Here is a 23,250-nt window from a genome sequence, read left to right as displayed (position 1 = left end):
GTATAAGAACTATATCTTCTAGGACAAATTTGAGTTATGGGTACTTAATTTTTAGACTAACTAAAGTAATACTTTGTGATTAAGTGTTAATGAGATTTTTGACCCTTGAGGACTTGAGTTTTGTTAGCCCTATGAACTCTTTGCCTGTCCTTTTAATCTCATTGAAGGTAAGTTTATGTTTCCATCCCCCCTGTATTGGAAAGACTAAGCCATTACTTACTATTGTCTTTGTACTTCATTAAGAATACTGGATGGTATAATCTGTTTGTGCGAAAGATGTGTTTATTTTTTGTTTGTTAACAGTCAGTTTCCGTTTTGGTGGCTGTTAGACTACACTCATGTAGACTACAGATAATTGTCATGGAGAAGAATATTGAATAAGGTACAGGTTTCAAATGAAGGAAAACAGAGCATCACTTACTGCATAATCATAGGCTTTCCTGTTTTACATTGAGAATGTACAGGCATTTTTCTAGCTTCTTTTCTTACATTATACAGTGTGTTTATTTTTTATTGATGATGTATTGTGAATGAAATGCACTTTGAAGTTAATTTGAATCCCCTTCAGTACTATTTCTTCTCCCCATGTGTTTTCAGTTATAGTTCACTGATGATCTGTATCTATTGCCTTATTGCATCTGTACTTTCTTGCATGAAGGGCATCTTTTACTAGCATGAAGATCCTGTGAATAGGACGAGAAGATCTGTGTTTTAGTAAGGACTTGATAGTGCCCAGAGTCTGCACTTTCAAACCCAAAGTCCGACCAGCAGCCTTCAGATGAGCAGGGACTCTGTGAGGGGTTTGAAGGCACTCACTTGGGAGCTCCTTCTCTGTGTTACACACACTGTGGTTTGAATCTCACAGTTCTTTCCTGCTCCGCCTTCCCTTTGTTTAGGCTGTCCAGGGCCGGTCTTCCACCCAGCAAGACCGAGATCTCAGAGTCGATTTAGGATTCCGAGGGATGCCAATGACTGAGGAACAGCGGCGCCAGTTCAGCCCTGGCCCCCGGACCACCATGTTTCGGATCCCTGAGTTTAAGTGGTCTCCGATGCACCAGAGACTGCTCACTGATCTGTTGTTTGCATTAGAGACAGATGTGCATGTGTGGAGAAGGTACAGCTGCCTTTTTGTAGTGTTTTGTTTTTCTACATTTTGATGACCTTCGGTTGAGAAAATGAATATAACTTATTTTAAAAAATTATTTTACCTCTATGGGTGCTTTGCTTTGTATGTGAGTCTGTGTACCATGTTCATGGCCTGCTACCTGCTAGGGTCAGAGGAGAGAATTGGATCTCTTGGAATTGGGAGTTACAGAGAGTTGTGAGCCGCCACCATGTAGGTGTTGGGGATTGAGATTGAACCCAGATCCTTAGAAAGGACAAAAAGTACTCTTCACCACTGAACCCATTCCCAAACCTATGAAAATGAAGATTTTTATTTACTGTATCAACTAACTAAATGGTTTATGTCATCAAATAAAGTTTTAAAACTAAATTTGTTTAAAAAGTAAATATTTAAGTTTTGGATAGACACATATATACTTTATATAAAGTATACTTTTATGCATCTAGAGCACAGATCTCTAGCTATATAACAATCGCACTTAAGAGAGTTAAAGCAGAATTTTAAAATCTGGCATTGTTTACACTATAGAGAAAAGAAAGATCAGTTTTGGTTTATACTTCTGTAATTCCATCTTTTTTTAACGTCAATACTATGAACTATATTATTGTTTGGTAACAGTATGATAACCAAAATAAAATCCTAAATACCAAAATAAAATCCTAAGGCAACCTCTAACATGTATGTCACTGGGACCTATATGTATAAATAAATATGGCTGTTGGTTTACTTCACAGCCTCAGACTGGAGCTGTCGTCCCTACTTCTCCTTGTTTTCCTTGAGGATTGAAGGTGGCGACCTGAGGTTGTCCATGTCAAAAGGCAGACTCTCCTTCCCTTCTCCCTTCATCTTCTCATTTTTTTTCTTCTCCCTGCTCTATTTTTTCCACATTTTTCTTCTCTTGAATGAAGCCCCCTAATAAATTTGTCCCGTACTGTCTGTTGAGTTGTACTTTCATATGTAAAACATTTTCCCTCCAAAAAGAAATGAATTTCTAATGATTAGGCTATGTGACCAATTCTGATTAATATCCAGAAACTGGTAAGGCCAACTGGGGCATGAGACAAAACCTGAATGTTCTTGTGGGGAGATGACATGCTGTATGGAAGCTGTCAGTCTGTCTGCCAAGGGGGGTCCTGGGCCTGACTTGATCACTTTGTTCGTAAGCTAGCACAGACTCATTGCCGATTTTGTTGTTGAGTGCTATGTACCTTGAGATGGCTGAGGAAAGTCAGAAGCATGAAAAGTGTGGTTGTTGATGTGTGGGATGAAAAGGGGATTTGCCCAATTTTTCTTTGAACAACAAACTGTGTGTGTCTGCTTTCTTTATTGATGTCCCTGCGGGTTTCCAAAGATAAGTACATACAAAGTTTTTTTAAAAGACTATTTTCAGGATAGAGTAGGACATCTAACCACATAAAGCAGTGTATTTCTTTGGCAACTTCAGTACATATTTTATATGGAAAATCCTGCTGCTAACCTACTCTTTGGTCTTCCTTTTCCTTCTCAATAATTCTTGAGCTTCTGCCAGTTCCCTTTAGACACACTTCATACCACATACTTCCCCTGGTAGTTAAAGGTGCACTTAGAATCACATTGGAACTTCCTCTGCACAGACTCCAGTTAGCTGGTTCGCCTCCTAACACAGAAGCAGCAGGATGAAGCCAAATTAGTTTTACTTAAATTCGTAGAGCCACTCTTAATAATCAGAAATGTAAAATGGAGGATTATTATCCTGGGCTACATGTGTAGCGAGTTCTAGGCCAACCTTGGAGTAATGATGATTATTCTTATAAAAATTAAGAAAGAACAAGAATATTGTTATTTGTTTAATACACATGGACACATGGACACACACACACACACACACACACGTGCAAACAAACCTCGCAGCCATAATAATTTTTTGGTAAAATGCATGAATTTTGAGTTGGTTTTTCTGATCATTGCTTTTTAAATTTGTCTAGCACTTCTATATTTTGTAATTGTTTTCACTTAAAAATTTTTATTTTGAATAAGATATCTAAGCCTCTTACAGTTACACAAAGGAAACAATTGTGTTTTTCTGTTACAGCCATTCTACAAAGTCTGTAATGGATTTTGTCAACAGCAATGAAAACATTATATTTGTACATAACACAATTCACCTCATTTCCCAAATGGTAGACAACATCATCATTGCCTGTGGAGGAATTTTACCTTTGCTCTCAGCAGCTACATCGCCAACTGTAAGTTCTTTACCTCCACCTAGTGGCTATATTTTGTAATGACATGAGTTGAGCATTCCAGTCCTTTCAGATACAGGGAACAGGCAGATTTTCAACAGTTTCTCCTACAGGTACTTTAAAGTCATTTATTAGATTTATATTCCAGTTTCTTTTATATACCAGTACTTGTATCTTCCTATGTATTTTTATTAGAGTATTTCTCATGTTCTTTTAAGAAGAACTACAACTGTATGTATATTATATGCTGTATGTATCTTTAGATCTTATATAGTAGTAAGCTGTTAAAATACATTTGTAACATAGTGTAACCTTATTTTCCAATTTGCTATTAAAATATCTATTTCTCTTTATAAAATATTGAAAAATATCAATATTGTCAATTTGGAAAGCATTTAATATTGAACTTGAATGTCCTTTGTTATATGTAATTTTTACCTAGCAGACACCTTTAGTTCAGGGCTAGGGTGTGTGTGGCTGAGGAGCAATACTCCTGCCTAGAATTTGTGGGTCTTGGGTTTGATCCACAGAGTCACAGATAAAAATGCCTGACTTGCGTAAAAATGAGTCTATTTAGGTGTAACTTGAGTAGATGTGAAGGAATATAGAGCTCTGTGTGCCATAGGGCTTATCTTGCTCCTTTTCATAGGAAACTTGTTTGTAAGACCCAGAACACACCTTTACCTTATGCTTGTGTTTTGTTAACATTTCTATTAGTGAGGGAATGCTTGTGAATTGGTTTCAGGCTTTATTTTATCAGTAACATTAGTTTCCTATGTGGCTCTTCTCACTCCGTCCATTGGGACAACATTGAAGTTTACAATGTTAGCTACAACAGACTGTCACTACTACACCTCCTTCAGGCACACACACCTCCTTGTGCAGGCAAACAGGCTCCTTTGGAACAGTGCAAAGGGCATCTCAGCACTGGGGTCTTGTGCACTACTGAGTAAGCAAACCAAGGAAGGAGCCTGGGCATTACAGCAGAGAGTGCACGGTCTGTGAAGAAGGCTGGTGCCCAGCCCTTGTCTGTCACCCCTTCCTCTAGCAATGAATAGTAACTGCAGTCTTAGTTTAAGGTAGGGAGGGTTCCTCTTTTTCTATACATCAAAGACTAAATACAATGCTTTCTGTGTAACATAATATAAATCGTCATTTGTTGTCAGGAGATTTCAAGAGACTGCATTTACTCTAATATAAATATTGAATATTTTTACACTTTTGTACAGAACATAAATGATCATTCTGTAAAGTAGCATAGTAATAAGTTACTACAGTTTGCAACGGTCGGAAATATCCACATTACTAAATATTTTCCAAATTTTATCATCAAATATTTCTATTAATAAAGTATTAAATAAATTCAATAACTCATAAATGTGTTATATATATACTATTTTAACTCTCAATTTAGCTTATTTTTAAACTAATGGATATACTGTGGAATATATTGGCATTTTAAAGTTTAACTCCCAAGAATATTTACATATACTGTTTGGGATTTTAAATTACCTAGCAGTGTTCTTAGCAGAGTTGGAACTCAATTTTTTCAGAAATTTTTGTTGATTTTGCCTCTATATTTCTCTTAATTTGTCTATTAAATGATTACATGTGTACTTGGTTTTGCAACACACTTGATTTTATTTATTTATGCTATACTGTTTCTTTCAAAAATTGTTCTCATGCTTTACTAAGTACTGCTTAGTGTTGCTGGATTCTTTCAGTGTTCTATTCGGGCTTAGTGGGAGAAAGAAGAGGGAGCCTGGATAAAGAACAAAGGGAGCTTCTCAGCTAAAAACCTACAAGTGTAAAAATTTAAGAATTCTGGACCAGGTGAGATAGGAGACACTAGGGATGCTCTGGTGTGCCAACAGCCTGTGCAACTTTATAAGGACATCAGAGTATCAACTCCAGGTGCATGAAGCAGAAACACGTGACACTGCTCAGGACACTCAGTTTGAGTTTCAGTGTCTTGGGGATTTCAATGATACATTTTTTATTCAGATTTTCATGTCTTTGAAGTCTGACTTTTTTTAAATACCTAGGATAACTTTAATATTTTGCCGCAGATATTTCAGCATAAGAAAAATATCCTTCCCCATAACTCATCAATTTTGTAAAACATTTTCAAACAAATACAAATTCCATGATCTCATCTGATAGAACCTCCAAGTGAGGTTAAATGTCTCAGTACTTACACAGTTGTATTTTGTTGCATTTAGACAACAGTAAAATACATCTGAAAGTAACAGACACACATTGTAATTGTGCCACACAAAGATATGAGTTTCAGAAGCACTAACTCCAAAGATGACCATTTGTTGAAGGACAATTAAAATTTACTAATTTGACATAGATATAAAAGGAAAGAGTATGACAAATATCTTAAAATGGAAGAGTTGTGGACAGATGGTTATTAGAGTGGAGCCTCCTTAAGAACTGCTGGACTTGAGAGGATGAGGAGTGAAGCGTGCTGTGTGCACAGTGGGGACTCGCACACCTTTACCTCTAGCACTTGGCAGGAGGCTGAGGCAGGCAGGGCACTTCTCCATACCAGGCAAATTCTTCCCATCTCCATCCTGAAAATTCTTATATTATGTTCCCCTGTTGTTAACTTTAGGTTATTTTATTTTAGAAGGTTCTGTCAATTTAAGCCAACAATTTATTGTAATTGAATTTGTAATTATCAAGGGATATCATTATATGCCTCTAAGAACTTTTAACATATATTTTAAATGCATTTATGAATGTAACATTATTTTCACACAATAGTATCATTGTGACAGTGAAAAAGAAAAACTAAGTAATAAAAATTAAGATCATAATGCAGATATTATTTTCAACATTCTTAGAATCACAGTTTTAATTTCTCCAAAAAGTTAATGTTTCTTTAATATAATTTAAAATCACACTGTAGAGTGCTTGTAACATCATGCTAAATGAAACATCTAGGAAATTCTTAGGCTCTTCAAAAAACCACACCTATCAGTTATTTTAAGATCACAGTTTACATGTCGGGAAATGCTTGTGAAGCCAGTTACTACATATTTTAAATTCCATGTATGTCATGAAATATCTGTTTATTAAATGTGAGAGGTGTTTTGTTGTTGTTGTTGTCGTTGCTGTTGTTTTGTTTTGTTTTGGTATTTAACAGAAGAACCAAAATGAAGAGTAATGATTGATATCGAGTCTCTGGAAAAAGGCATTTTCCAACAAGTGTATATTAGTTTACTGAACTTTTTATATTTCATGGTCTTGGTCTGATAGGCTTTTTTTAAGACCATATTCAGCCTAGAATTATCTGACCTTCACTTTAGATAATAAAGTTCTGTCTTATTTAAATAAATACATATATAGATACATCCATCTATTCATACATACATACATACATACATACATACATACATACATGCATACATACCTGGGAGTAATGAAGACTTAGATGGTAGTAGTTAGCAACCTTCTGTGTGGAGCCAGGTAGTAAATACGCTAGGCCTCGCATCTGTCTGCTGTTTGTCTCAGCTGCTTACCTGCACTGCTGTGAGAAAGGAAAAGGCTTATCATAACAGCTATGTAGTACAAGACTCTAACATTGTGTTTGTTGTGTATAAAATAAGACTGACTCAAAGAAGTCTTATTACTATAGAACAATTGTTAGGTAAATTAACTCTTTTTATGATATAACTTGAAATTGACTCATTGACTATTAAATATAACAATTTTTAGCAAATATAATTCTTTCTTAGAAGAGACATCTTAGCCAGGCAGTGGTGGTGCACGCCTTTATTCCCAGCACTTGGGAGGCAGAGGCAGGTGGATTTCTGAGTTCAAGGCCAGCCTGGTCTACAGAGTGAGTTCCAGGACAGTCAGGGCTACACAGAGGATCCCTGTCTCAAAAAAACAAAAACAAAAACAAAAAAGAAAGAAAGAGAGAGATATCTTTTTGCTGTTTATAGACATTTTAATGTGCAACTATATTAAACTCTAAAAACATAAGAAGAATGTGCAGTTTGTTTTTGTTTTGTGGTCTCCTATTTTAAAAATAACAACCCAAAGCTTAACCCAGAAGTAAGGCTTTGTCATTTCTCACCGCAAGTGCTGCGCTCTGTTGATGGCGTGCTGCTCAGACTGATTTCTAGTGAGACGCAGAAGTGAAGTTTGGACTCAGTGGAGATGGTGGGAACCTCAGTGTGAGATCCATCAGTGTTTTAGTCTGGGCTGTAGCATTTGCTGGGCATGGCCTCTGCATTCGTTTTGTTGGCTAAAAGAAAAATAAATGATACTTACCCATCAGAAAGTGCATGAGAAAAGTCAAGTGTGGTAATAGATGGCTTGTGTACTATGTGTACTGGATAGGGAAGCCTTTAGCCCTCCTTAAAAGCATTTTGTTTATAACACTCTAAAGTATAGGCCATTCTAGATAACTTAGTTATTATAGATAATCAATTTTGATAGCAAGATATTTGTTTACTATTTCTAGGGAACTGGCCATTTGAAGTGGCCTGTTTCCTCCCTGAAACCATAAATGAGCACAGAAGTCTATGTGTTGTAGGAATAACATTTCTGAATTTGCTCTTATAGTGTCATTGTTCTGGAAGAAAGCTTTGAATTCTTTAGACTAGTCATACGTGTAAGGAAATGGTGTAAGATAGACTTTAAGGCGACTGGAGATGTACATAGCATTTATTATAGTGAGTAATCTAAATGAGCTGTATTGTGTTGTGATTTTGAATACCTGTATTATTGATTTAAAACTGTATGTTATGGTAAATGAATCACAAATTTGTTTTAAATACAAATAAAATAATAGTTTTAACTTTAATATTCAGGATAAAATTAAAACACTTGGCCTGGGATGGTGATGCCTACCTCAGTCCCAGCACTGGGGAGGTAAAAGCAGATGTCATTAGAATTCTTGGGGAGTTTGAGGCAACTTTGATCTACAGAATGAGTTCCAGACCACAAGACTACATAGTGATGCTCTATCAATCTTTGAATGAATGGCTACACATGGAGATACTCAAGGAGTATGAAGGAAGAAAGGAAGGAAGGAAGGAAGGAAGGAAGGAAGGAAGGAAGGAAGGAAGGAAGGAAGGAAGGAAGGAAGGAGTTTAGATCACTTACTAGGAAGTTTGATCAGTGTTTGCTTTGTGAAAGGGATATTATTTTGTTGAGTTTTAGAGTTAAGTTTTCCAGAGCTAGTCAGTTGAAGTATTTCATTTATTTTCTACCACACTCTTGTTTGTTATGAATGAAGGCAGAGATTTGGAAGGAAACATTGAGAAGAAGCAGAGAACACTGAATCATTCCTTCCTTCAGGGTTTATTGAACTCACTTAAGATTTTAAGTTGTCCATATTGGTCAACCATCCAGAATACTGTGTCAGATGTGGTTTAATTTTTTCTGTCCCAGGAAAAAAATAGAAACTGACATTTCTGGTTTTTCAAATAATTGCATCATCATAAATAAGGAAAGCAACGTTTCCTTCTGTGCCAAGCATGGAGTGGGGTTAACTGTTTATTAGCAGGGTGTAGAATTGAAAAATAGGAGATCTTTGTTTTTTATGTTATGTTTTTGTAACAGTGGTCTTATTGGTTATCTCAGGATTTTTTTATATATCATCCCAATGAAGATCCATGAAATAGCATATTTTGAAGTTTATATTAATATTTATGTTGTACAAACTCAGATAATTGGAATTTTATAATTATTATAAAATATCTATAAGGTTATATTATATGTACATGATTCTTAAAGCTCCGAACTCTTAGGTAGTATGCAGTTCCTTGACCTTATATTATAGGTCATATATAGTTGTATCAGAACTCTTAGGTAGTATGCAGTTCCTTGAGCTTATATTATAGGTCATATATAGTTGTATCAGTGAGTTATTTTCTGACACAAAAAGTGAATTTTAAGTTGTGATGACAAATATTTTATGTTTGTATAACAGGGGTTCTGAATATTTGAAGAAATAAATTATAATATTATTTCCTCATAGAAAAGGTCTAGATAGTCTGTAAGTAGTAATTAACTTCCCTTAGTTGTTTCTGCTCAAGTTAGTACAGAGTTAGGGTTTGAACAGGGCAGTCTATGTTCACTCTTAAAAATGTCTCATTAATTACCCACACAGGAAAGATACTTGTTTCACAAAGTAGAGTTTGCGTTCTTTCTTCTATATTTGCTGTACTTACATATGGATATTTGGGGGCAGTTATTCAAACAAAAGAAATTTAAATGTTTCATATTTATAATCATAATCATGTACTTTATAAAATGACTTCTGAGAACTTTGTTTTTAATAAAATAATCAAATATAATTTAAAATATTATTTTGTGTTTCAATTTTACATGTATTTTCATTTAATTTTAATAATTTCCTTTTTCTTGTACTTTTTTGGTCTGTTGTCTGTTTTGTCTAATGCATGTCCAGGGTTCTAAGGTTAGTATTACTTTCGCAGTAATTTTTAGGCTTTTATTTTAAAATTTTATTTTTACTTAGAAAAATTTTTACTTAGTTATATTTTGAGTTTTCATATCATCTTTTAATCAGGTATATTTTTGTATATTTAAAATTCATTCAGAGTAAAATTTATCCAATATTTTGATGAATTAGTTTTAATCATATCAATAAATTATTAATCATAGCAATAAATACCATAAGACAATTAAAACAATCAATAGAGTCCTATGTGCAATCAGGCTTGACTTCCAATTACAGGATCCGGATGAGATATATATTAAGATTTAGTGAGAATTATATTAAGTAAACTTCATCATAGGATGCTTACATGACATATTTGTAAAATATATTAATAGAATGCAATAAGAATAATTCGGTAGGTTATTGTTCATGTTAAGAATAACTTTCTCTTTCATCTTTGATATTTTAGTACAGGAACTTTGTTAAATTATGTGGACAATATAGTAATTCTGTATTTAGTATTTGTTTCTAATTCACTAGTGTAAAATTACAGCCTGTTTCAGTGGTTGTATTTGTAGATTCTAACTACAAAATAAAGCAATAACTAATATAGTAAGGTAATGCTCTCATAATTTCAATTATTTGAAATGATGAAGCATTTGAGACCATGACTGCAGATATACTAAATTCTAATTTATTAAGAAGTTTTTAGGAATGTTTATTGATCTAAGCAATGGCCAGTGTTTCATCTTAAAACACCTGAAAATAGAAATATAATGATTTTTTTCTTATAATTGTTAAGCTATGGTCACAGCTGTTTAAATTTGATGCTGTGTCAGGAACAAAGCCCAAATATTTAAGCAGCCTGCATTCCCAGGGACAGTGTGAAAGTCAGTAGGAACAGGAATCGATTTCCTGCACCCACCATGTACTTGACTTTACCATTTGGTTAAAAGTAAGATCAGAAAGTTTGGACAGTGTGCCCATTTTCAGAAACTTTGAACAGTATTTTTATTTACACAGCATCTCTTTTTTGCTCTTTTTGGCACTAAGAAAGTTAATTCAAGTTAGAAAATTATCAAAATCATTACAGTGTTATTTGCAGGATGAAAGATAAAGACATGTTGCCATTGTTTGTAACTTATGGACTTACACATCTCTAAGAAACAGAATGGATTTTAATATTCCCTCTAAAAGCAGGAAGTAGGAAGTAACATTTTATCATAGAAATATTTTACTGAAAATTTAACTTTAAGCGTAACAGTGCTACTTCTTGTACAGCTAGGGATTCATAGCTTATCGGTTACGTATCTGAAGGAGTGATCCTTCTAATTCATCTGATACGGTATTTTAAACTAATACTCATTTTTAAATAGGCATTTCATTTATGAATAGTGGGTAGAGAAACAATATGTTGCAAGGTCTTGTGATAGGTGGTAATAATTTATTCTTTATATTCTTACCTAAGTTTTTGAATGACTGTTCTCCTGTAGTATATGCTATGCACCACAGTTCCCAATTTTAAACAAGAGTGATTCTCCTTTTTTAAAGACTGAATTGGAAAACATTGAAGTGACACAAGGCATGTCAGCAGAGACAGCAGTGACGTTTCTCAGCCGACTCATGGCAATGGTTGATGTCCTTGTGTTTGCCAGCTCTCTAAATTTTAGTGAGATTGAAGCTGAAAAAAACATGTCCTCTGGAGGGCTAATGAGACAGTGCCTGCGGCTAGGTAAGTACACTTAGGCAGCGATGCTCACTGTAATCGCAACGACTTGTGCAGCTCTGGGGTACAGAACGCATGATTCAGTTTGGAGATTCAGAAGCTTAGTAACTGTCTTGTAATCCTTAAGGTTTCTCAGTTTAAAACCTGTATCTTCACATTGGAGATTGTATGGAATCATCATTTATTGCTTCAAATATAGTCAAACACTTAGAATTATTTAAAATCAATAGAGCTGATGCATATCATTGAAATGATTTTAATGCAGATCCCTTTGTGAACCGTGTTTATATCCTTGGCAGGCCAACAACTAAGAATATAGCACACATCAGAACCCTTAGCTAGAGTAGAGGAGACCTGAGTCTAATGGCCAGTATTACTGAGGAAGTGAGAGAAACACTGGCCCTAAACCTATATGTTTCTAAAATAATGACTAAATGCTAGTGACAAGGAGTGTAAATTGCTCTGCTGTGAAGATAGCTATTATAACCCTTAGAATGAAGGGTGCCTGAAAGGGGAAGGTGTGCTCTGTAGGGTCACCCACATAGGTGAGGCAAGGGCCCAGCCTTATTATTAACCTTTTAAAGGATATAGCTTATGTGTATATATGTATGTTTGTATAGATGTGTGGGTATGCCTGCCAATGCAGGCACATGTGGAAGTCAGAGGATGACATCTAGTAAGCTTTCTATCGTTCTCTACTTTATTCATTTGGGAGTCTCACTAACCTGGAGGTAGGCTGTCCTATCATTACAGATATGAATATAGGTACACGGGGTTTGACTTAGGTCCCCATGCCTGTACAGCAAATTCTTTCACCTACTGAACCATCTCCTTCTCCATAGACATTTTATGCTATACTAAAATTTTTATTGGTACAGGACATTTGTGTAATGATGACTATTGGAGGATTATAGAGTTAGAAAGACTTGTTTTGGGAGTTTGAAAGACCCTGATAATCTATTTCTTCTGACTCAAAGTACATGAGTATTTTATTTAATGTATATTCTGTATATGTTGTACCTTCATTGTTGAATTTCATAACATAAGATTTATCTAATAAACTATAATAATATCCTTTGACAGAAAAGGAAACACACAGGAAAATAGACTTAAAACATTTTCCTATAGGGCCATGTCAACAATTTATGTTAATATCTTTCTGATTTCTTAGTTTGTTGTGTAGCTGTGAGAAACTGTTTAGAATGCCGACAGAGACAGAGAGACAGGGGAAGCAAATCTTCCCACGGAAGCAGCAAACCTCAGGAAGCTCCCCACAGTGTGACTGCCGCATCCGCATCCAAGGTAATCACCATTCTCTCTGAAATGTGCAGGCCTTTTCATAGTGAGAACAGTGCGTTATGCTTATGCTCTATGGAATGACAGGGGCCTGGGGCTCGAGTTCTGCCTTCTCTGCTTCTTGGCTGTATCTGAATGCTTAGCTCACCTCTTAAGATTTCACTTGTATGTTAATGAAGAAGATACTAGTTATTTCTTCTCATAGGGTTTTTAAAACTTACATTGGCACACAGAACTAGGTATTTCTGGTGTTTCTACTTTAAACAGTTACATCTATTTTCAGAAGTCAGCCTAGAAACAAAGCACATTTTTAAATGGATGAACTTTGGGTAAAAGACTAGTTATTGGCTACCCATCAAATGAATTTTATATAATAGTTTGGAATATGCTGGCAATTTTCATTGCGAATGCGTTGTCTTCTTGTGTCTAAGTGACACAATACTGCAGCAGCTTCATGGCTTTGCAGATTTACATGGCCGCTCTGCGCTTAGCTTCTGCTGCTCTCCTGGGTGTAGACTTTTTCCTGAGTGTGACCTTTCACACATGCAGTAGACCTCATTTACCTCGAAAATAGATTTTAACTTCTTAAACGTCTGTATAATTTTCCTATCTTGAAGTACTTTTCCTTATATTTTATCTGTCTTACATACATTCATGTAGGTCCTCTTAGATATGCTTCCACAAAATGAAGGTTTTCAACACCATTACCATGCCCTAGTCTATGGACAGTTCTTGTGATGGTTTCAGTAAAGCCAGCATGACTGTTCCTCACATAAATGTTCAACATGGACATGGTAATTTTTACTCAACCATCAAAGGCATAACACAGACACTTACTTAGTTTTCTAAGTTCCCTCACTCTGCATTGCTGGAGTTTGTGCTAAGCAGCTGAACATGCACCAAGTCTGTTGGTTATCTAGTGCTGCAGCCTCTGCTTGTTCTCTGCTGTCAGGGAAACAGCCTTGAGACAATATCACCCACATTCTAGTTTACTGCTGACAAGACACCAGAGTGATGTGCATGGCTTGGGAAGCTAAGTATTGGTGTGTCAGCGGTCAGGCTCATAGTCACTCCGTAGACATATTAAAGGGCTAGTTTCTACAGGATTTTCATGTAAACTGTACATCTCTGAACCTTCAGAGCACTTGGAGTTCTCACGTTGTAAAGAAATGTTTCTGAGTTATATTCTCTCTGCCAGTTAGCATAGAGGATCTTGAAACAGATTTCTTTGTCTCCCACATCTCAGATATCCAGAATTTAAAAGTGAATCAGACTCTTAACTTAAATGATGTTGTTTAATTAAAATGCAAAAGTAATGTATTAAGGATAGTGGTTCCTGGAGTGAGGTGCCTTTCGCTTCTCTTTTATTACTTAGAAGATGCATAACTAAGCCACTGCTTAGGACGGCATTAGCTCTTGACTATGCCTGTATTTTTTTTTAAACCAGAGAAACATCAGTGGGTAACAAGAAGTCTTTCAGAATCCGTAAAGCAAGTGTGCTTCTTCTTGTAGAATACAGAAAGCATACCCACTGAGACAGAAATTTGTATTGCTGAGTTAGTGAGTGTGTCTCTAGTAAGAGATTTGGCAGTGAGAAACGGGTAAGTGGTGACACTCAGGCATTTGGGAAAGATTTCACTTGATAGCAAAGCATATTCAGTATAGGGAATAAAACTGAGTGGTGGATATTTTGTTCCTGCATTTCAAAAGTGGCACTTTAGGCAGTAAGCCATAGTTGATTTTTGGTCCAGCCTAATAGCTTTCTGGTATGAATCTGGACACACTTCCATGAGTGGTGTATCTTCACAGAGCATCATTTTCATTCTGGAGCAGAAATTTAAACATGTCTTTGCATAATCTTTACAGGGTCAAATGGGATTAGGGGAATCTTTGTAAAATATAAACTGGTACATATATTAAATTGTTTCAAGTTTTTTTTCATATGCACTATAGATTTATCTATTCTATAAATTATACACAACTTTCCATAATTATTCTATGCTAAATGTATTAGGCTATTTAAATGATCTAGTTGAACTTTGGAGCAGTTAAAGTTTCACATAGACCGGGTAAACTAGGTGATTTTAGTAGAAACCATTTGCAAAAAATATGTATTAAAGTACATAGTGTGCCTGGGGTGAGGCGAACATATAAGTATCAGCCATCAAATACTGACCTTTCTCCTGTACCATGTTCCACAGGAGCTTCACAACCTCCTTTAGGAGTGAAACACCACAATACTGTCTGTAAGGAAGTAGGAATCAGATGACAATCACATGCCTGTTATGTACAAAACTTGTTTTTACGTTTCATATGTATATATTGTCAGAGTTAATCTGCTGGCATACTCAATAACCATAAAAGTCCTAGAGTGAGCCAAAATAACTTGGTGCACTCGATAATATGTGTTATGAATATATTATCTAAAATCCTCAGATTTTTGTTTTTCCAACTATAGAAAATCATTTCAATGGTATATTCTCTAATGTCTGACAACTATAGTAAGGTAGTTTTAGAGCTTACCTTTTAAAAATGAATCATGCATGAAGTAACTACATATGTAATTGAATAATGGTAACTAGTAAAATTTTAATCTCAAAAATATATATGATGGATAAATTAAGGGAATTAAATATATTTATTAAGTGGATATGTTAGAAACAACATTAATCCAGATAAGGGAGATTTGCACTCAGTTCTTCTGAAGGCAAGGTCATTTTTTTTTCTTGTACAGCCTTACCTGCCTTTATGAGACCACAGAGGCATCTATGTTGATAGCAAATCAACATAGAGAAGAGAAAGCCTCACAAGCAGAGAAGAACAGAAAATAAGCCCCTTGCTAGCTTTGATGTCAGTGATTCCTACTCCTCTGAGGAGGCAGGGAATGGTTTGGGAAGCTCAGCCTGTGATGCTCCGAAATAATTTTCTAGAATATACTGTTGCTCAGTAATTCTCTTTTGTTTTCAAGACTCCTTTAGAAAACGTTCCAGGTAACCTTTCTCCCATCAAGGATCCCGATAGGCTTCTTCAGGATGTTGATATCAATCGCCTTCGTGCTGTTGTCTTTCGAGATGTGGTAAGTTACGTATCTGCTTGACTTCCTTAAAAAAGCAAACAAAAGTCAAACAGCAGCAGCAACAACAGCGCTGACACTGTCATTTGTGTTAAGCTGTAACATTTGTTGCTATCATTTCCCAATGTCCTGTCACCTGGATATATTGCATACCAGGATATAATTGATGGTAAAATGGTTGAGCCTTAGTTTTTTCCCAAAGGATTATTGATAGTTTGCTTTTGAAAAATGATATGTATGTGTACAGGGCTGGGGAAAGGCTCTGTGGACTAAGTGCCTGCCTGCTGTATAAACATAAAGACCTAAGTTCAGATCCCTGGCACCTACATGAAAGCCGGGCATGGGGCTGCACATCTGTAATTCCACAGCTAGTGGTGTAGAGGAAACTTCTCAGTCTCAGTTAAACAATTCAGAGTGATAGAAGACACTCGTGTCAACCTCTGTCCTCCCCGTGCACACTCTCAGGTAAGCACAGACACACACGTGCATACACTGTTGCTCACACACTGATAAAGCATTTTGAAACTTAGTTTGTCTTCCAAGATGGGATATAGCCTTGAAACACTAAGTTGACTCTGTCTTAGGTTAACTGGTCCTGCCTTTTACATTCTTTTAATACATATCCACATAATGAATATTTGTTTATTCTCAGTGTTTCTTATTGGGCATAAAAAGTTACCTGATCAGGTATTAATGGATGCCACCTTTGGGTGTGGGAAAACATTTTTTTCATTTAAAATTTTTTAATTATTGTGCATATGTGTACTCATGATGCATGTGTGGAGTAGTTCATACCATATGGAGAGGTCAGAGAACAGCTTCTTGTAGCCTGTTCTCACTTTCCACTTTTATGAGGGCTCCAGGGATTGGACTCAGATATCCAGGCTTGGGCAGTAGAAGCCTTTACCCAGTGAACCGTCCCACCGTCCCACCGGCCCCTACTTTCAGAAATTATGGGATCTGCAGGAATCTGAATTAGAGTGATAGCTTAATAACATTCAAAGAAACAGATCGCTTAAGGAGGGTTTAGTGGAACTCTTTAATCTCTGGCTGCTTATTAAGGCAATTGACCTTTTTATGAATTGTACCTTTAATCATATTGCTGATTTATATTACATATTTTATATTTATTGCTTAAGTTTGTTATGTAATATAAATCAGCAATATGATTCAAGGTATAGTAAATGATGATGAAAATTAAAGGGAGATACTTTCAGTATTAAATGAACTAAAAACTTAAAGGATAATGCTTAGCATTGCAGAAGTGAAGGAATCAGGCTCTTTTATGTAATCATTGTTACATAAGAATAAATTGGACAAGCTTTTTTATAGTTGACTAATATTTTAGAAAAAAAAAGTTCTTTATAATGCCAATGTCTGAAATCCCAACAGATGTACTTGGAGAGTTGTAGCAGTGTGCGTGAGTGGTGAGCCCCAGGCAGATGTGTAGAGTGAGAGCTTTGCCTTTCTGTCAGTGTGCTTGTAGATCCCAAGTCCATATCTCATACTGAGTAAGCTGGGGCCTTAGAAGTGTTTTATAATTTTAGTATATTAGTTAGTTGTATTAATTAATGGTAAGAACTGTACTTTATTTTCAAATTTTTTATAAAACAGCAGTCACATTTACTTTATTTAATTTCTGAAATATATCAGACCTCAGATTAGGTTTTATGAAATTTACATATGCAAATTACCTGTGTGTGTGTGTGTGTGTGTGTGTGTGTGTGTGGTGTGTGTAGAATGCCTTTACACGTGCTCACTTGCCACAGCGCATGGGTAAAGGTCTGATGACATGTTATGGAGTCTTGTTCTACCATGTGTGTTGGAGCCTAGGATCGAATGCAGGAGACTTTACTCTCTAAACCATCTGGGCTGGATCGGAAGATTTATTTCATTTTGATTTATGGTGTAAATGTGTATGTTTTGGTGCCCAAAGAAGTTAGAAGAGGATGTCACACCATAGATGGATGGGTTTGAGATTATTGGGAACCACCTAGAGTAGGTGCTAGACCTGAACTCTGACCCTCAGTAAGAGCAGCAGGTACTTCTAAGTCCTGGCTGTCTCTTATGCTTCCTTCCAGCAACTTTTAAATCAAAGTTTAATGTCTAATAAAACAAGAATAGTTTCTTATACATTGTGAATTTATATTGTAAACATTCTGAGTCTCAAACTGCCTTTTCATTTTCCACAGGATGATAGCAAGCAGGCACAATTCTTAGCCCTGGCTGTTGTTTACTTTATTTCTGTTCTGATGGTATCGAAGTATCGGGACATATTAGAACCCCAGAGAGAGACTGCAAGAACTGGAAGCCAACCAGGTAGAAATATCAGACAAGAAATAAATTCACCAACTAGTACAGGTATTTAATATTTTCTTTCCCTCATTTGGCATTTCACCATCGTCAATTCTTTTTTCCTGCTAACACTTTTGCAAACATGTGTGAACTGTACTTACTCATAGACATTTCAGACATTTACAGAATTGTTAAAGATCCTGACTCAGTACACTGTAGTTCCACACAAATGTGCGGGTTAAGTCTGTAGATACTTGTAATTACTCTCAAGTGTCAGTGAAGCTTTGAGGTTACTGTTTCCCGTTTATGAATGCAAATCATTTGGCTATGTTGTTACTTAATATGCAAGGAACTTATGACTTTCAACAAATTTCTCCTGAAACTTTAGTGAGCATTAAAAATAGGATGTCCTCGTATAGTTGTTGAAAATAAAAATAAGGTAAAATAACCAATCTTTACTGCCTAAGTTAAACATTACCTTCTTTGCTCTTTCCCCTCCTTGCCTTCTTGCTATTAAGCATTTAATATCTAAATATTATACAAATTATATAACATGCAAACAAACATTTTAAATTTTGTACAAGTTGTAAAAGGTCTATACAAAGTAGTTTTCATTGAAAGAATTTTGGAGAAGTAAGCTAATAGACAATAGTGCCCCACATTGGGCTCATTGGCCTCATTTGCACTACACTAATGTTGCAGGAGACTTTGCATGATTGACAGTCACTGATCCCAAGACAGTGAGGCCTGTGAGAACGGAGCCGGATAATGAAACAGTAAAGTCTCATGCAATAGCTACTTTAGCCATAGCTTCAGACAACTTATTTACCTTCCAAGGGTTAAGGAAAGTTCTCCTGAGTTCAAGCTATGTGCAATCACAAGGACAAGCTACACATGTCAAAAACATGCTTTTCATAGAGACATTTAAAGAATAATTTAAACATTTAATTGACTAACAGCAGCAAGCAATAATGAGTGATCAGAAGTAAACAGTCTCCTATCTACTATAACTGGGAGTAGAACAGAAACACATTCCAAGAACAATTTTGTGTTTTGAAGAAATGACATCACAAGACTTTTTTTTTTCTTGGAGTGTTCTTATAGTTATTCAAAATTCTCACACAAATCCATTTTTGGACTATATTTTGACAATTGGTCTTTTCTACTGTGCTTGAAAATGTTTTGGGGAAATTAATCATTTGCATTTCCTACCAAGTGTTTGTATCAAGATGATTTTCTGTTGTTTGCACTGTAACTTTGATAGATAACTCAATGGCTCTTTATTGTTCTTAGATTAATTTATAGGTGCAATTCTTTACTAAGTAAACACATATGGTTTCTAAATGGATGGTTTAAAAGTCAATAGAGATTTGTGCTCCAACCACCATATCTTGTTACATGTAACACACCCCATTTCCTTTTTACTGCTCTTGTGAAATAAAAGATCATATGTTAGCCCTAGGATTTTCTCATGGCCAAACATACTATTTCACTATAATACTATTATTTTAATTTTCTTTTGATATTTAAACATTCAGTTGACATCCATGTTGATGTCCTTTTAAAGCATGTGTGTGTAATATATATATATGTGATGAGCACTATTATAGTGAATCGATTAGATCTAGTTTTCTAGTTTGCTTGTGTGTTTTCAAGTATGTATGTTGCTACAAATACTCTCCTTTTGAAACCTCTTTTCCTCCCTAGCTATGTGTTCTTTAGTATTGTTTGCCTGATGCAGTAGCATAGAAATGTCATGAGTCTTTCGTGTGCACTATATTCACACTGCCACTTTCCTTCTCAATTTTATCTCTATGATTCTCTCCACAGTTGTGGTCATACCATCTATCCCTCATCCAAGTTTGAACCATGGACTCCTTGCCAAGCTGATGCCTGAGCAGAGTTTTGCCCACTCATTTTATAAAGGTAATACTGACATTATCAAAATGCCCCATGTTTCAATACTCATTTTAATATAAATAATCACTTATAAAGAGGGTGTGTTGTATTTCTACAGTGTGGCTTCTGAGAATCAGTTATAGCTTTTGTTCTTGCATTCCATTCCATTTCTTGGGTTAACATCTTCAAATTATGGGAACCTAAGATACTGTATTACTATTTACTATGCTGGCATACACTAGCTCTTAACAGTCATGCTACAGTAGTGCAATTAAATTAGTCTAAAGTGCAGCATAGTGTAGATTAACTAGGGAAAAAGATTGAACGTAACTCTGGAAAAACTGACCTATTGGTTATTTGATATCTAGTCAGAACATAGTCAAAATACTATTAAAAGGAATTCAAAATAATTCTTTTATAAAAAAATACAAAATTAAATGTTAAGCTTTCAGTTATACTTTTCTAAATATGCTTGGAAAGCATGAGCATAAGGAGAAAAAAATCATTGAGCAGAAATAGATTTGTAAGCAACAAAAAATGGTACAAATAAAGTCATTACAACAACCACCATGGACTGCTGGTGAGATTGCAAGCTGGTACAACCACTCTGAAAATCAGCTTGGCGGTTCATCAGAAAATTGGAAATAGGACTATCTGAGGACCCAGCTATACCACTCCTGGGCATATACCCAGAAGATTCTCCAAGAAGGACACATGCTCCACTATGTTCATAGTAGCCTTATTTATAATAGCCAGGAGCTGGAAACAACCCAGATGTCCCTCAATAGAGGAATGGATACAGAAAATGTGGTACATTTACACAATGGAGTACTACTCAGCTATTAAAAACAATGACTTCCTGAAATTCTTAGACAAATGGATGGAACTATCATCCTGAGTGAGCTAACCCAATCACAAAAGATCACACATGATATGCACTCACTGATACCAAGATACAATTCACAGACCACATGAAGCTCAAGATTAAGGAAGACCAAAGTTTGGATACTTCAGTCCTTCTTAGAAGGGGGAAAAATACCCATGGAAGGAGATACAGAGACAAAGTGTGGAAAAGAGACTGAAGGAAAAGCCATCTATAGATGGCCCCACCTGGGGATCCATCCCACATACAGTCACCAAACCCAGACACTATTGTGGATGCCTTGCTGACAGGAACCTGATAGATGCTGTCTCCTGAGAATCTCTGACGATGCCTGACCTATACAGAGGTGGATGCTCTCAGCCAACCATGGGACTGAGCACAGGGTCCCCAATGGAGGAGTTAGAGAAAGCACCAAAGGAGCTGAAGGGTTTTGCAGCCCCATGGGAAGAACAATATGAACCAACCAGTACCCCCAGTATGCCCAGGGACTAAACCACCAATGGAGGTTACACATGGAGGAACCCGTGGCTCCAGATGATGCATATGTAGCAGAGGATGGCCTTGTTGGACATCAGTGGGAGGAGAGGCCCTTGGTCCTGAGAAGACTCAGTGCCCCAGTGCAGGGGAATGCCATGACAAGGAAGCAGGAGTGGGTGGGTTGGTGAGCAGGGGGAGGGAAGATGGGTGGGATAGGGCATTTTTGGAGGGGAATCCAGGAAAGGGGATAACATTTGAAATGTAAATAAAGAAAATATCTAATAAAAAAAACCCAGTAGTTTGATATCTTCCATAACTTATGATGTCCAAGGACAACCTTAGAGCAACTAATGCTAGCAAAGTATTTTTTATTACACCTGTTGAACTTTCATATTTTGAAGCTTAAGCAGGAAGTAACAGACTTTTGAACAGTGGTAAATGAAAATGTCTTTGTGTAAATTAGTAACGTAAACATTGTATGGGGTTTGCTTTGTGATACAAATTAAAACATTCTATTAAAGCCATAAAATAGACTAACTTCTAGAAGATGAGTGTCATCCATTTATTACCAACCATCAATATACATCATTTGTAATTATTTTTAGATTTTATATCAAAGAAATTAAATGTCTATCTTATGGCTTTATCTCTTTCCCTGAGAATATATTTCTAATTTGAATATAAGTTTAATATATGCATCCCCAACTCTGAGTTGTCATTCCAGTATACTTCTATGACACTTATATATAAACAAATCATACTAATACATTATATTTTAAGGAGTGGTATCATTGTTAGAGTAACTTGGATTAGATTATTATTAAAAGGAAAATGTTATGTCATAAGCTTTAAATGTTGATATTCCTAGTATTTGTGAAAGTATTTAGGTTAGTAGAGCTGGAGAGGAAGGTCAGCAATGAAGAGCACTGCCTGCTCTGTCAAAGGGCCTGAGTTGTGCTCTCAGGACTCACATAAGGAGCTCACAACTGCCTGTAACCTCAGTTTAATGAGTCTGATCATTTTTCTTGCTCTGCAAGTACCAACATGGCATGTGGTGCACCAAACATTTTGCTCAGTAACACACACTAATAAAACAATAAATTCATAAATCTTTTTTAAACAACCATATTTGTGTGTCTCTTACTGAATTATTCTCTGTTTCAGCCATTTCTTTGATGTAATAAAGGGAAGTTGCAGATGTAATTGCAGCCATCCATGCCCACTGCCATCCTCTTCTTGTTTACTTCCTTTCCTCTTATGCTTATTAGGATATGTACTTCCAGAGGGTAGTAATGAACATCCAGTTTATTTGATTTCTTACTAGATGATGTGAAGTGTAGTATTTTAAGATTTATATGTGAAGTCCGATGATTGCCTCAAACTTACTAACATGCCACTCACTTGATATGTGGGTCATACTTTTATGATAAACATTAGAATTGGATGGATATTTTAAATTTTTCATAATTTTCACGACAGTCGCATCTTCACTATTAACTGTAGTTACCATGTGCAGGAAATAGTTCTTCAATAAATTAGTATTATTTGAAAAATTTAGTATTATTTTGAACATTGGTGTTTGTTGCTTGTAGTTCTACACTCCCACCTTTTGCTTCGGAACTGGCCATGCTACTTGCCCCTGCCTGGCTTCCCTTTTGCTCTACTCACATTTGCTCCAGGAAGTGGGCTGAGCTACCAGACCCTACCTGACTTCCCTTGAATCCTCGGACAAAACATATGAACACAGTTTGTTCCTTTAAAACTTGACTTCTTGGCAGAATTTCTGGGTGCTGATACCTCCTGCCTGGAATAGTGTGCCCTTACCAATT

General features: G+C 35.9%; 1 protein-coding gene and 1 long non-coding RNA gene across 18 annotated transcripts in view; one reads left to right on the top strand and one right to left on the bottom strand.

Annotated features, from left to right (window-relative positions):
- The window catches only part of Nbea (neurobeachin), a 558,554-nt gene that overhangs the window by 179,911 nt on the left and 355,393 nt on the right, over positions 1-23,250 (top strand). For 10 of the 13 annotated variants that reach the window (XR_001783693.2, XM_017319587.2, XM_006501522.4 and 7 more), the window contains 8 exons: positions 897-1,114; positions 3,198-3,351; positions 9,782-9,790; positions 11,324-11,504; positions 12,670-12,800; positions 15,763-15,870; positions 18,060-18,228; positions 19,993-20,088. Coding sequence is in view for 12 of the 13 variants with exons in the window: in XM_017319587.2 (XP_017175076.1) it covers positions 897-1,114; positions 3,198-3,351; positions 9,782-9,790; positions 11,324-11,504; positions 12,670-12,800; positions 15,763-15,870; positions 18,060-18,228; positions 19,993-20,088 (1,066 nt within the window). In the remaining variant the exon portion in view is untranslated. The remainder of the gene's footprint in view (positions 1-896; positions 1,115-3,197; positions 3,352-9,781; positions 9,791-11,323; positions 11,505-12,669; positions 12,801-15,762; positions 15,871-18,059; positions 18,229-19,992; positions 20,089-23,250) is intronic. The other 3 variants (XM_006501527.4, XM_017319586.2, XM_006501520.4) reach the window with 1 other exon arrangement.
- The window catches only part of Gm31914, a 133,774-nt gene that overhangs the window by 13,238 nt on the left and 97,286 nt on the right, over positions 1-23,250 (bottom strand). For 2 of the 5 annotated variants that reach the window (XR_003954481.1, XR_003954480.1), the window contains exons 3-6: positions 15,535-15,895; positions 14,971-15,038; positions 7,439-7,609; positions 6,770-6,883 (exon numbers count right to left, since the gene is read on the bottom strand). This is a non-coding gene — a long non-coding RNA (predicted gene, 31914). Of the gene's footprint in view, positions 1-2,686; positions 2,763-6,769; positions 6,887-7,438; positions 7,610-14,970; positions 15,039-15,534; positions 15,896-23,250 lie in introns of those variants that run through there. The other 3 variants (XR_003954483.1, XR_003954482.1, XR_003954484.1) reach the window with 3 other exon arrangements.

Source organism: Mus musculus, chromosome 3, assembly GCF_000001635.26.
Source record: "Mus musculus strain C57BL/6J chromosome 3, GRCm38.p6 C57BL/6J".
Classification (NCBI taxonomy): Eukaryota; Metazoa; Chordata; class Mammalia; order Rodentia; family Muridae; genus Mus; species Mus musculus.
Note: the sequence above shows the minus strand (reverse complement) of the source record. Positions and strands in the feature narration are given on the sequence as shown.